General features: G+C 46.3%; 1 protein-coding gene across 2 annotated transcripts in view; it reads left to right on the top strand.

Annotated features, from left to right (window-relative positions):
- The window catches only part of LOC126984262 (uncharacterized), a 274528-nt gene extending 260951 nt beyond the window's left edge, over nucleotides 1-13577 (top strand). For both annotated transcript variants that reach the window (XM_050837881.1, XM_050837880.1), the window contains 4 exons: nucleotides 1855-1990; nucleotides 6280-6413; nucleotides 8847-9057; nucleotides 10115-13577. In XM_050837881.1, the coding sequence (XP_050693838.1) occupies nucleotides 1855-1990; nucleotides 6280-6413; nucleotides 8847-9057; nucleotides 10115-10227 (594 nt within the window). In that variant the 3' untranslated portion in view covers nucleotides 10228-13577. The remainder of the gene's footprint in view (nucleotides 1-1854; nucleotides 1991-6279; nucleotides 6414-8846; nucleotides 9058-10114) is intronic.
- Nucleotides 13578-14111: the final 534 nt, after the last annotated feature.

Below are 14111 nucleotides of genomic sequence, written 5' to 3'. Positions count from 1 at the left end.
GAAATGCCTCAGTCAAAGCCACTGTCAAGCGTACATCGGCTCGCTTTCAACCTGAGGGCGTAGGAGTAGCAACAGAAGAGGCGGGACTCATAAGTGTGTGTGTGTGTGTGTGTGTGTGTGTGTGTGTGTGTGTGTGTGTGTGTGTGTGCCCTGCTCCACCTCGTTACGCCGGGGCTCGAAGTGGGGACGCTCCCTCTCGTGCGCCGCCCCCCCTTGTGAACCGCCGAAATTAATGTGTTGTTTCGTGCACTGCCTCTGAACCTCACTCGCCCAAGCCTTTTCTTATGTATCGCTGTGTTAGTGTCAAAGGATTTATATAAGTAGCGGGCTTTTTTTTTATTATTGTTTCCTTTTTTTGTGCCCTTGTGCTGTCTCCTTTGCTGTAAAAAAAACAAAAAAACATGTTCTTCTCTCTCTCTCTCTCTCTCTCTCTCTCTCTCTCTCTCTCTCTCTCTCTCTCTCTCTCTCTCTCTCTCTCTCTCTCGCTCTCGCTCTCGCTCACGCACACGCACACGCACACACAGTCATGCAGTCAGTCAGTCACTCAAAGTTCCTCGTCATTCTTCCTCCGGCGTTCGTTCGTTCGTCGTCTTACCGATGTTATTTCCGACTTACGTTTCTTTGTTTCTTTGTATTTCTTTTGTCTCCACTTGTCATCTACTTTTTTCTATGACTCCCACGGCACCTTGTCATCCGGCGCATCAGTCTATCTTTCTTTTCATATGCATTCCTAGCCTCTCTCAATCTTTTATCCCACCCACCCCTCACACGCTTCGGCCATACTGTTAAACCCTTGTCACCAATCACACATATCTGACAAGGCTTTCGTGGGAGTTGTGGGCATTTCCAGGGCTAGTTTTATGACCCTGGTGGTAGTTTGACCCTTGCCTCACACGCTTCGGGCCATACTGTTAAACCCTTGTCACCAATCACACATATCTGACAAGGCTTTCGTGGGAGTTGTGGGCATTTCCAGGGCTAGTTTTATGACCCTGGTGGTAGTTTGACCCTTCTTCTGGACCGTGAACCACCTATATGTTATTTGAATCTTTCCCAGCGTAATAATATGAAACCTAATCTCACCCAACCTCACCCTTCAGCCCACTGACCTCTCAAACACCTTTCTCCCCCTTTCCAATACCCTTTCTCACCTCCTATGTCACCTGCGACTTGCCTAGCGTAATGAGTAACCTAACCTTACCTTTTAACCCATCAACACATCACACGCTTTCTCCTTCTCCCCTTCCTTACCTTCCATCACTTGCCGCTTACCTTTCACCTTACCTTTCTTACCTGTAATTTTTTTAAAGAAACTCACCTTGTCTCAACTCTAACTCCATCCTTCCTTTCACCCTCTTACCCTCACTTACCGTTCTCCTCCTCACCTCTCCCTCATTTGCGCCTTACCTAACTTGCCTTTCACCTCACCTTTCTCACCTGCAATTTATTTAACAAAACCTACCTTACCTCAACGCTAACTCAAGCCTCCCTCCTCCCTCTTACCCTCGCTTACCCATTTCCCTCCTCACCATAACAACCACCACCTTGCCACTTTACCTCGCCTTACCTAACTTACCTCTCCTTCACCTGCGCCTTACCTAACACCTTTCAGCTAACCCAGCGTTGCCAAGTTATCGTACCCATCGCATTGCATTTTCGTAGTTTCTGACCAATAACTATAGCAAAAACAAACAAACAAACATCAATAGATAGGAGTTTTAACGATAACTTCAATTTTGTATTGTTATTTTTGTAGGTACGAGAGTTTGAGGCTTAAAAGTAATAACGACGAAGTGGTGAATACGATAATCTGGCAACGCTGAGCTAACCCTTCCCTCCCTCTGTGCCTTGCAGGAGGAGAACTCGCAGCCCGGACGCCTGGTGCTGAAGCAAGTCGGATTCAACACGTCCGGGCAGTATCGGTGTGAGGTGTCGGCGGAGGGCCCCGACTTCAACACTGTGACTGGTCGGGGAAGCCTGCTGGTGATCGGTGAGTGGTCGGTGGACAGCTACTCTGGAAATGAATGAAAGGAATTTATTTTTGTCTTTGCAGGTAAAGGTGAAAGTAACACAGCAAAGAAAGAGAAATTTGATTGACTAAATGTGTGTATTAAAAAAAGGAGATGGAAAATATGGAAGGTACTTTATATTTGACATGGAAGCAACTCACCAAAAACAACGTAAGGAAAAGGAATTCACTAAACATTTGTCTATTCAAGAAAGGAGAAAGGAGGTAGATGGAAGCTTTTTTTATTCTCTCTCTCTCTCTCTCTCTCTCTCTCTCTCTCTCTCTCTCTCTCTCTCGTAGGTAAAAGCGATGCATTAAACTCTACACAAGGGAAAGAAAGCGGGTCGGCTGAACGTCAATCTATCAAGGAAAACGAGAGGTGGTTGACGAGCTCCAAAGGGTAACTCGATTAATTTAGTTTCTGAGACGTCTTAAGAAATGGTGGCTGACGACGAGCTACAGAAAAAGTTGGATTACCTGATGATAGGAACTTTTTTTGTGTGTGCCCGTGCGAGTGAGGGTTGCTGATGATGATGTTGGGTTTCGTTTTTATCTTCCAAGTGTAGATTCTGATGTGTCCCTTACTGAAGGGAGAAAACATAAGAAACTACCATCTGTCTCCTTTCTCCTAAGTTTTGTGTGCCTGTGTGATGGTTGCTGATGCTGCTGGTGGTGGCCCGTTTTTATCTTCCAAGTGTAGATTCTGATGTGTCTCTTACTGAAGGGAGAAAACATATAAGAAACTTCCATCTGTCTCCTTTCTCCTAAGTTTTGTGTGCCTGTGTGAGGGTTACCGATGCTGCTGGGGCCCGTTTTTACCTCTCAAGTGTATAGGCCGTTGCTGACTTGCCTGCGTGGGTCCGTGCGTGTGTTGTTCATCCTGCGTGCTGTGTGTGTGTGTGCTGCAGGCGATCATCAGTGGGCCGCAGAAGTCAGCCGGGCAGCCACACAAACCCTCCTCTCCTTCAGCCACCCTCCCCTTTAGTTCGGTTCAGAATGGCTTAATGGCCCAACTTTATCCGCGGGACTCTCATAAATTTGATGAAAAAAGTTACCGGGGCACCACTCACAAGGATGTATGTCAAAGAAAAGTTAAAATTGACTAACCATCCTTCCCCTGCGCCGGCTGTCCCTCGTGGCCGCCAATTCGGGCATTACAAGGCTCGTTCCCGGACGCCATCGGTGTTTCCTGAGGTTTTCGATCGAGGACTTGTTGCATCCCTGGGTGTTTGGTCCTCGGCTAAGAGTGACATGTTCGTGATTGTAACCTCATTAGTGTATAGGTGTGTCTCTTCATGTCTGTTGCCCTTCGCCTCTCTCATCTCAGCTCATCTCACATCACCTTGCCTTGCTCTAGCTCACCTCACCTTACTTTACCTTACCAAACCTAACCTTGCCTTACCTTACCTTACCTTACCTCACCTCACCTCTCCTCACCTTTCTTCTTCCTCTTTTCTTCTTCTTCTTCTCTTTTATCTTCTTCTTCTTCTTCGTCTTCTTCTTCTTCTTCTTCTCGTCCTCTCGTCTCCTCCTCCTATCCCTAATACCCTTACTTAAACTTAACAATGCAACTCACTAAGAACGGCTTCAAATCACTAGGGAGAGAGGAAAAGAGAAGACCAGAAGCGATGAAGATTACAGAATGATAAAAAAGTAGTAGTAGTAGTAGTAGTAGTAGCAGTAGTAGTAGTAGTAGTAGTAGTAGTAGTAGCAGAGACCACATTACCAGCGTTTGAAGACTTATGTATTTGTTTCCGTGATATGCCGCAAGATCTCCCTCCCCTCCCTCCCTTTCTCTCTCCTTCCTTTCCTTCCCTCCCCTCCCTCCTTCCTGAAAGCCTCCCTCCTCTCTTTGCCTCCCCCTCCCTCCCTTCCACAAGTCCCCTTTCTTTCCTTTCCTCCCTTTCCCTCCTTCCCTCCTGCAAGCCTCCCTCCTTTCCTTCCCTCCTCTCCCTCCCTCTCTCTCTCCTTCCTTTCCTTTCCTTCCCTCCCCTCCCTCCTTTCTTTGCCTCCCCCTCCCTCCCTTCCACAAGTCCCCTTTCTTCCCTTCCCTCCCCTTCCCTCCATCCCTCCTGCAAGTCTCCCTCCTTTCCTTCCCCCCCTCCTGCAAGCCTCCTTCCTTTCCTTTCCTCCCCTTCCCTCCCCTCCCTCCCTCCCTCCCTCCTGCAAGCCTCCCTCCTTTCCTTCCCTTCCCTTCCCTCCCTCCTGCAAGCCTCCCCCCCTTCCTTCCCTCCACATCTCTCCCTCCTGCAAGCCTCCCTCCTTTCCTTCCCTTCCCTTCCCTCCCTCCTGCAAGCCTCCCCCCCTTCCTTCCCTCCCCCTCCTCCTTACCTCCTTACCTTCCCTTCCTCCCTCCCTCCCGCCTTCAAGCCTCCCTCTTTCCCTTCCCTCCCCCTCCCTCCTTCCCTTCCCTCCTTCCTGCAAGCCTCCCTCCTTTCCTTCCCTCCCCTCCCTCCTCCAAACCTCTCTTCCTTCCTTCCTTCCCACCCTCTCGTTCCGTTCCTGTTGTTTTCACGTTGTGCGTTTTAAGTGTCAGATTAATTGAATGAGTGAAATGAAACTTCTTTTTTCTTTCCTAATGTAAAAGAGAGTTATGAGTAAGCGGCTTATTTTACTCTTTCCCTAATGCTTTTTTTTTATGTTGTTGTTACTCTGAACGCCGCCACTGTCTGTTGTAATTCCTAAGTTTTTTTTTTTTTTCTAGAGTAACTTTTTTATTTTATTTTATTTTTCTCTGATTATATAGTCCGGTTTTATTTTATTTTTTTATTTCGTTATTGCCTTACCTTGTTTTCACCTTATTTTTGTTAACTGTTTCATTTTTTTATTCCACTATAGCGACAACGTTGTTTTTTTTATGTAAGTCTTTCTTCCTGTTTATATAGTCCAGTTATATTTTATTTTTCATGTTTTTGCATTTCCTTGAGTTTCCCCTTATTTTTCTCAACTGTTTGATATTTTTTGTCTTATTCCACGAGCGACAATTGTTTTTTTGGCCTATGTAATTCTTCTGTTTATTTTGAGTCCATTAATTGATTTTCTCTTCATTTGTTTGTTTATACCTTTGCTTGTGTTCCATCCTTATGTTTCTCAGCCGTTCGTTATTTACGCTTACATTTCTGCGTATCATTCTCCATTCCGCTTCAAGCTTTCATTCACTGAGTGCTGCAGCAAACAGCCATTCGCTACATTTCATCCGCGTTGTCGTTTTTCTCTACCGCCTCAAAAGTCGACTTATTTTTCAGTTTTTAAATATTTTTCTCTCCCACTTCACTTCAAAGCATTTTACATTGTTGACGCGAGGAGCAGCGGCAAAGGTCACAGACAGCGCTTGTAATGGAGAGCCGAGGAAATTACCGTGTTAGGCGATGCATTAGGTTTTTCATTTTCGCGTTTCCAAGATCATTCAGCGAGCCTTTGTTGATATTCCACGGTCCCTTCCCTCTGTGCGTTCCCCTTGTCTTCACGTTGCTTCGCCCTCCTCACCTTCCTCTTTCCTGGTTCTTGTGGCGGGTGTAAGAAAGATTCAGTATAAGATTCTTTACCTGGACAAAAGAATTAATGCTTGAAAGGTGTTGAGAGTTGTCAGGCACCGTGTAGCTTCCGTTCTCTCGTCCCCTTCCCCTTCCATTTCACGTTCCAGTTTCATTTTCCGTTATTTTCCTCTTATCTCTCTTCCCACTCCATTCCTCCTTCTCTTTTCCAGTTCCCTTCTTCACAGTTCCATTCCCTCTCCCTTTCTTCTCCCGTTTCTTTCCTCCCTTTCTTCCTTCTCCCTTCCCGTTCTCCCTTCTCTATTCCAGTTCCCCTTAAAGTTTTGTTCTTTCTCTCCCTTTTTTTTCCCTTCCTTCCCTTCCTCCTTTCCTCATTAAAGTTCCGTCCATTCTCCCTTTCTCTCCCTTTCTTCCATTCTTCCTTTCTCTCCCTTTCTTCCCTTCCTCCTTTCCTCATTAAAGTTCCGTCCATTCTCCCTTTCTCTCCCTTTCTTCCATTCTTCCTTTCTCTCCCTTTCTTCCCTTCCTCCTTTCCTCATTAAAGTTCCGTCCATTCTCCCTTTCTCTCCCTTTCTTCCTTTCTCTCCCTTTCTCCCCTTCCTCCTTTCCTTGCTAAAGTTCCGTTCCTTTTCTTCCTTCCCGTTCTATCATTAAATTTCACTTCCTTCTTCCTTTCCCTCCCTCCTTTCCTCCATTCCTCCCTTCCTACCTCACTCACCAGTTCACAAGATTTACTCAAAGACGTCTCTCCTTCCCCCTCCCCCTGCGGCCCTCCAGAGCCCCCCACCTCCGGGCCGGTCATCACGGGGGGCAAGGCGCGCTACCACGTCAACGACACCGTGGACCTCGTGTGCACCTCCAGCCCCTCGCGGCCCTCCACCCACCTGTCCTGGAGAATCAACGGCCGGCAGGTGAGGGAATGTGTGCCCCGCTCTAGTGTTGCGTCCCTGTTGCTTTTGTGTTTGCTTCTTGTTTTCTTTGAGGGTTTTCTTGTTTGTTTGTTTTCTTTCTCGTGTTTCCTTGTGTTCTATTTCTGTTTTTTTTTTCGTGTTTTTTTTCTTATTTCCTTGTTGTTGTTTTTTGTTTGTTTTTTTGTTTCCTTGTGTTCTATTCCTGTTTTTTTCGTGTTTTTTTCTTCTTATTTCCTTGGCGGGTTTTTTTTTTTCCTTTTTTCTTTGTTTTTTTTTTGTTTTCTTGTTTCTTTCCTCGTTTCTTCTCTTCTTTTTTGTCATCTGCTCTTGTTATTTGTTTTGTTTTTTGTTAGTTCAGATTTCTAAGTCTGTTTGTTTGTTTTTCCTTCATATTTTCTTTCGTATTTTCTTTAGTTGTTGTTTTTGTCTCGTTTCTCCTGTTCTTTTATTTTTTTTTTCAATTATCTGCTTTTGTTCATGTTTCTAAGTCTTTTCTTTTTTTATTCCTTCATATTTTCTTCCGTATTTCCTTGCTTCGTCTTCTTCCTTTTCCTTTTTCTTCTCCTCCTTGTTGTTTTCCTTTCCATGAGTGTATACCTCCTCCTCCTCCTCCTCCTCCTCCTCCTCCTCTTCCATTTTTTATCATCAATGCTATTTTTGTTGTCGTTTTTTTTTTTGTATTATTTCACGTCTTTTAAGTCTGTTTTCTTTTTTAATTCTTTCTCTTTTCCTATTGCATTTTTTCCTTCGCGTTTTTTCTTTTTTTGTCATTTATCTGCTGTTTTTTTGTTTGTTTTTCATGTTGCTAAGTTTGTTTTCTATTTTAATTCTTTCTCTTTTCCTATTACATTTTTTTCCTTTCGTTTTTTTCTCGTTTTTTTCGTCATTAATCTGCTGAAGTTTTTTTTAGTTCATGTTGCCAAGTCTGTTTTATTTTATTTTATTTATTTTCTCTTTTCCTTCTATCTTTTTTTATTTCTTAGTTCATGTTGCTAAGCCTGTTTTATTTTTTTTCTCTCCTCTTTTCCTTCTATCTCTGTTTTTTCATTCGTGTTTATACCGGATGGCAGACGAGAGAATGACGTAATCCGGTCGTGTTTCAATCCTGTATCTTACGTGTGTGTGTGACTCCTCAGTTTCTTCCTTTGGCGTTTCCTTCTTTATCATTTTCCTTCACTTCGCGTTTCCTTGTGCTTCATTTGCGTTGCCTTCCTTCCTGTTTCTTTTCTTCTCCCTCTTATTTTCTTTTCCTGTTTCCTCGTTTCTTGTTTCTCCTCTGCCTTTTTTTCCTCATTTATCAGCTTTTGTCTTGTTTGTTTGTTTTTAGCTCAAGTTTGTTTCGTGTTTTTTTATTCTTTCTTCTCCGTCTTCAGCAAGTTTTATTTTTCATATTGATACGCTCGTTCCTCTTCTTCCTCCTTCTCCTCTTCCTTCTTCTCTTCCTCCTCCTCTTCTCCTTTTTAAATCATCTTCCTGTTTTTTAGAGCTCTTCTTTTTCATCTTGTTGCTTTCCTTTCCTTGCGTGTATACCTCCCCCTCCTCCTCCTCCTCCTCCTCTTTCTCCTCTTCCTCCTTCTCTTCCTCCTCCTCTTCTCCTCTTTTTATCATCTTCACGTTTCTCAGAGCTCTTTTTTTTCTTTCCCTCCTTGTTTTCCTTTCCATGCGTGTATACCTCCTCCTCCTCTTCCTCCTCCTCCTCCTTATCTTGTTTCCCCTCATTTTTTTCCTTCTTATCTCTCTCTCTCTCTCTCTCTCTCTCTCTCTATCTATCTATCTATCTATCTATCTCTATCTATTTATCTGTCTGTGCGTGTGAAATGTGACTCAAACACAGCTCCGCAAACCTTTCATCCTTTTGTCAATTCCTACAAGTATATTACGTGTATTTCACCTTCACCATCAAACAGACAAGTAAAAAAAAAGCAGGATATTAAACGCACGGAAGAGACTCGGCTTATGCATTCTCTTTCTCTTCTTTCTTCTCTCCTTTCTTCGTCTCCTTTTCCTCACAGTGCAACGCTCAACATCCTCCTCTTTTTTTTTTTTCTTTTTTTTTTGTCATTTTCTCTCTCTCTCTCTCTCTCTCTCTCTCTCTCTCTCTCTCTCTCTCTCTCTCTCTCTCTCTCTCTCTCTCTCATTTATCACCCTCTTTTGACTCTTCCACCTTTCCTCAGTGCCTGTAAACTTCATGTCATCGTCTTAAAACCTTCCTTAAACTTCCTTCAAACATCCTTCCTTTCCTTTGCCTCTTCCTTAAAGCCTTCAGACATCTTCTTTCCTTTGCCTCTTCCTTATTTAAGCCTTCAAACACCTTCAAACATTTTCCTTCCTTTGCCTCTTCATGACTTCAAACATCTCCCGTCCTCAAGCCTCCTTTCCCCTTCTTGTGCTCACGCGGGGAGACTAACACAAGTTCTTCCTTCCGTGTCTCAGGCGCCGCAGAACCTTGTGTCGAGGGAGCGGCCGTACATGTCCAAAGACGGGCTCCTGACGCAGATCTCCCGCCTGGTGTTTGTGGCGCGGCCCTACCACTTCCAGAGCGGCCTCCTGCGGGTCAAGTGCGTGGCGGAGATCGGCGCGGAGAGGCTCACGCATCACACCACCATCCCGGAGACCTTCAGGGCGTGGGAGCGTTCATTCCAAGGTGAGTGGGGGCGTGGAGGAAGAGGATTAGAAGAAGGAGGACGAGGAGGAGGAGGAATAATTGGAAGAGAAGGAGGAGGAAATGTAAAAGTGGAGAAGGGGGAGGAAATGTAAAAGTGGAGAAAGAGGAAGAGGAAGAAGAGAAAGAGGAGGAAGAGGAGGAGGAAATGTGAAGGCGGAGGATAAAGAGGAAGAGGAAGAAGAAGAGAAGGAGGAGGAAGAATTGTAAAAGCAGTTTTCTTTACGAGAGAGAGAGAGAGAGAGAGAGAGAGAGAATTCAAACTCTTCCCAACACCATCACAGAAGAATATCACGTCACCCGCCACTCCCACTAACACGTCGCCAACCCTCAAGGAAATCCTAACCTACGATCACACACTTTTGGGGCGTCCGCGGTGAGGGATAAATCGGGCGGATAAATACCTAATGAAAGAGTGTCCCGCGGCGCCCCTCTCTCCCACTCCTGAGGCCGCGGCTTCGTGTTAACACTCTCCCGAACACACGCGCTAAATCAGGCTTACCGACGGGGGGCAGATGAGGAGGGAGGGAGAGAGAGGGAGCAAACACCTGACTGATAAAAGCAAACTACACCTGCTAATTAGGGATGACACATAAGCCTCTATTATATGTATCACGGTAAATGGACGACACTGGCGCACGCACACACACACACGCACACACACACGCACACGCACACACGCACACATGTAGGGCTTGTTTTGCTTAACTTTCCCTGTGTGTGGAGTAGTTGTTGTAATTTGTTCACGGCTCCGCTTCGTCATAAACAATTAACCCGCGAGCTCGATAACCGTAAGCAGCCAAGCATAATAACCGGGCTGATGCTGTGATAGGAGAGGAAGTAAGAGCAATAGTAGTTGTAGTTTTAATAGTAGTAAGTAGTTGTTGTTGTAGTAGTAGTAGTAGTAGTATAGGAGGAGGAGGAGGAGGAGGAGTAGGACTAATAATAATAGTAGTAGTAGTAGCATAATAATCATATATATCATAATAATAATAATAATAATAATGATGATATTAATAGTATTTCTTTCCCTTCACAGCCAGCGCAGGAAACAGAGGAACACCTTTTTCCTACAAAGTCATCCTCTTAACTCTTTGTCTTTCTCTCCTCCTCCTCTCACCCGCCAACGCCTCCGCCTCCACCCTAAGATGAGGCACGCCCGCCCTCTGAACCGCTGCCCCCCCTACCCTTCCAGCGACACCCGCGCCCGGCCAGGCCTCGGGGCCCTGAGTGGTCCTCACGCCACGGCCCAGAGACACCCTTCTCCACTGTATAGAGAATTTAGAACAAACCACTAACACAATATGAACACGGGCTCTGCTATGAGGCGGCTACGTTCAGTTTCACTCCTGCAGTCATCGCGACTCCCCCCTCCCCCTCCTCTCCTCCTCCCTCAGTCCTCCGTGAAGAAAAAAGAAGACTGGAACCACCATCAGGCAGCTCGCAGTCCGTGTCCAGCACACGACTGTCACCCGTGAAGCCTCTATGAAAACATGTTCACCAGTTGTTCTTCGAGACAGAAAAGTCTTGTCTAAATGCAGCCTCGGTGCATGTCGACGAGGACAGTAAGAAAATGTGTGAATAGTTGACGCATGAGTTTCGTTTGTCTTTGCTTTGCTGTTAATATGTATTATGAATTTCGTTTACATATTTTATATATTTCCTGGAAATAACATTTACAAGGCCGGAATGATCACCGTTGTTGCTCAACTAAGTAAATACTCCTCGTCCACCCCCGACCGTCGTGGCGCCGGAGGAGGCTTCACGGAGGACGGATGGAAGCTGCTTCGCGGGAGGAGGTGTTGAGGAACTCGTGGGGAAGGTGTGATGCTCTGCCTGGCCGCCGTGGCTGCCTCGAGGAAACGTGTCGACAGGAAACATTACCAGTGAGTGTGGATCGAGCCAAGTGCATCACACGCGTGGCTGTGTAATGGGCCGCGTACTTGTGATGGCGATGAACACAGCTGAAAAATATATATATACGTGTATCAGAGATACATTATATTGTGTATCGTTAATATGTTGAATGTGCCGGGGAGTGTGATGGTGTTCCAGTGAAGGTCGAGAGTCGCTGTGTGTGCCCAACAGTGCTGACACAACGGCCGGCGAACGCCACGACCAGGATCATCGCGGCGCTGAGCTCGTGTGTGAGGCGTGCCGGCCGCGGAGACTCTTTGTGATATAGTGACTGTGTTACGAGTGGCCGGCCGGAGCGTCTGCCCCGGGCCGCGCTAGTGTACGATGTGTCGGTGCGTGCGATAGTGTCTGAAAGATAGAAAATATTTGTTGCTCTCACCCTCGTTCCTCCCTCTCCCCTCCTCTCCACTCCTCTCCCTCTCCCCGCTCAGCACTTTGCCCCTCCCCCCTTCCCGTTAACAGGAACCCACTCACCGTCAGATATTTTTTTAATGTAAACATTGAAATATCATTCAATAAACGAATACTCGGAAACATCCCCTTCCAAAGAGTATACACAAAATATTGACCTGTAAGTAAACAATAGAAAATAATATTTACAGAATCATTAATGGAATTTCATCAGATACTTTATAGGCCGTCACGTTAAGCATCGCAAGCAAGACAGGCAGCGCCAACGCCCACGCCCCGCGCCACACAAAGCTACAGCCACGGTGGGCCCGGCTATTACTGGCTTACGTCGACTGCTTTAGGAGCAAAACACTTGATAATGCATAGTTTTGTGCTTCTGTTGTTCTCCTCCCCCGTCTATGGTGCAGGTATTTGAGGTGCTACCGCCACACCGAACATTAAAGAATCAACGATAATCAAAAGATGAGCGCCATTATAATACACAAACATTTCGCATTTTTTTCTAACCGGTGAGGATGTCACGTCAAGCGTCCAGCAGAGGCCGCGGTGGCCTGGCTGGGAGAGGCTCGGCCTGCTGCCCGGGTGACCGAGTTCTATCCCCCCCCCAAACAACGGTTGGTGGATTGGTTATGCTTCCCGCTGACCCCGGCCCGCACTGTGCTCGTTAATATCACCCTCCCTCTTCACCCTGCTCCCGCCAAATGGGCCGCCAGCTGACCTGAGGCCCCGCCCTCACTACAACGGGGCAATCATAAATCATCCTCATCATCGAACCCTCAGCTCTGAATGAAGTTAAAACAGACTTCACCAGTCGCCTTCCACCGCTGGGCTCCAACACACTGGAAGGGAAGCAGCACAGCCAAACACGAGCCGGAGAGCTTTGTGATTGGCCGAGTCGCCACTCTGACATGCGCGTCGCCCGCTACCAAAAACACTAATTTACACTTTCATCGGCGCTACTTTGCGTTATAATACGAAGAAGCTAACTTTGTGGGGGGTTTTTCTTTAAGAGAAGTGAATCGTTAATATATTGACTTTACGTCATGATGGGCTACGTAAATAACGGCCTTACATCGCGGATAATGGAGTGTACTCGTTTAATTACACCATGAACATCAAATTTAATGACCCCTTGAAAGTGTGTTGAAGGCAGAAGAGTTAGTAGTTATATTTTTTTCATAAACTTCATGAACTCTGGCATTCGCAGAATTTAGCGAGGCAGTGACGGGGTGGAGGGCCGGGTGACCTAGAGGGTGGAAAGGGCAGGGGCTGCGGCCCCCAATAACGACACTCTCAGTGAGGGTCGTGTGCACGCCCCGGCCACCCCCGCCAGCACGGGCATCACCATGTCCACAAGTCCTCCTCGCGTCCATGAAGGTTGCGTCGCCGGGGCCTCGTGCACGCCTCCGAAGGTCAAATTGACTATGCCAGCAGACAAGTTCTTAGTCTGATTCCTCACAACATTAACACATCACGGAAAGTCTCGCCATTACCAAATTGAACATATGCTTAAAAGCGAAAACCATGTACTGAACGCGTTGCTCTTGCCTCAGCCGCCTACACACACTACCTCCGAGCAGGCTGGAACAGAAACACAACCCCAAGAAAGTGCTCCCAAAGAAGCGAGCCAGGCACCACCGCCCTGGGCCGCGTCTTGAGAAGCGGTGTGCTTTGCGTCTTGAGGCGATGTATCTTTAACGCCTGCGAGGTGCTCCGAGGGGAGTGTTGGATACCGAGGTGCAGGCGGCGGGGCGGCCATCCGCGGGCCATTATTTAGCTCGAGTAAGTCTTGATTACGATGACCACTTATGGACAAGGTGGATGGCGGAGGGAAGGGTGAGTGGCTATTGTTACCTGCTGATTAAGGAAGGTAAGCACTCAGGAACGGGAGGAGGAGAGGCCAATAACACGCTACATAATTGCTGAAAATTACTATCGATCTGCGGCGATTATCGTGGCAATCACTGTGAGGGACAATAAGCAATACGTCGTTATAGAGCAATAGATTGTTTTAACAGGTAACCGTGTGCTAATTTGTGTACAGTGTCGTGAGTCTTGTGGGTGGAACCATTACACGCTGTACTGGTGGTCACACTCCGCTTGCAAACCATCCACTTCAACAACCTTTGTAAATTAACATGTATTTAAAGTTTCTTCATCATCATCATCATCATCATCATAAGAAAAATTAACTTCATATTCCTTTTTTTCTTCTTTCGCTGCAAAGTAAATCGTCTCTGGTTATAGCAAGTTGGTGTGTTTGCAGTTGCAGAGAATTTATAAAGTCAGTGAAGGAAAAAGTATTGCCTAACTTGGCTTAACTTTGAGCAGTGCGGGAACAGCCTTAGCGCTGCATTGGGAGCCTCGCTGGTCCCCGCAAAGGCACGCGTGGGAAGAGGAGGAGAAAGAAGAGGGAATGAGGGAGAGGAGGAGATAAAGGAGTAAAAGAAAAATAGAGAAAAGATGGGAGCTATAAGATAAATTTATTAACTCCACAATTGGCACGGTCGCAGTTTACATTTTTTTCGCTGTTTCTCTTCCATTTTCCGTGTGATTAATCCTTGCCTCGTGGTTTTCCCTTGCGTCACGCCGCCGCAGGACACACTGGCTTCCTCCAACCACCACCAGGATATCCAGACGGCCTTGAACCAACAGGAATGACCACATGCATATTTAACATCACATATTTTTATTTCCACGTGACTGAC

This window comes from Eriocheir sinensis, chromosome 56 (genome assembly GCF_024679095.1).
Source record: "Eriocheir sinensis breed Jianghai 21 chromosome 56, ASM2467909v1, whole genome shotgun sequence".
Classification (NCBI taxonomy): domain Eukaryota; kingdom Metazoa; phylum Arthropoda; class Malacostraca; order Decapoda; family Varunidae; genus Eriocheir; species Eriocheir sinensis.
The sequence above is the reverse complement of the archived record's forward strand: the minus strand, read 5'-3'. Positions and strand labels throughout refer to the sequence as shown.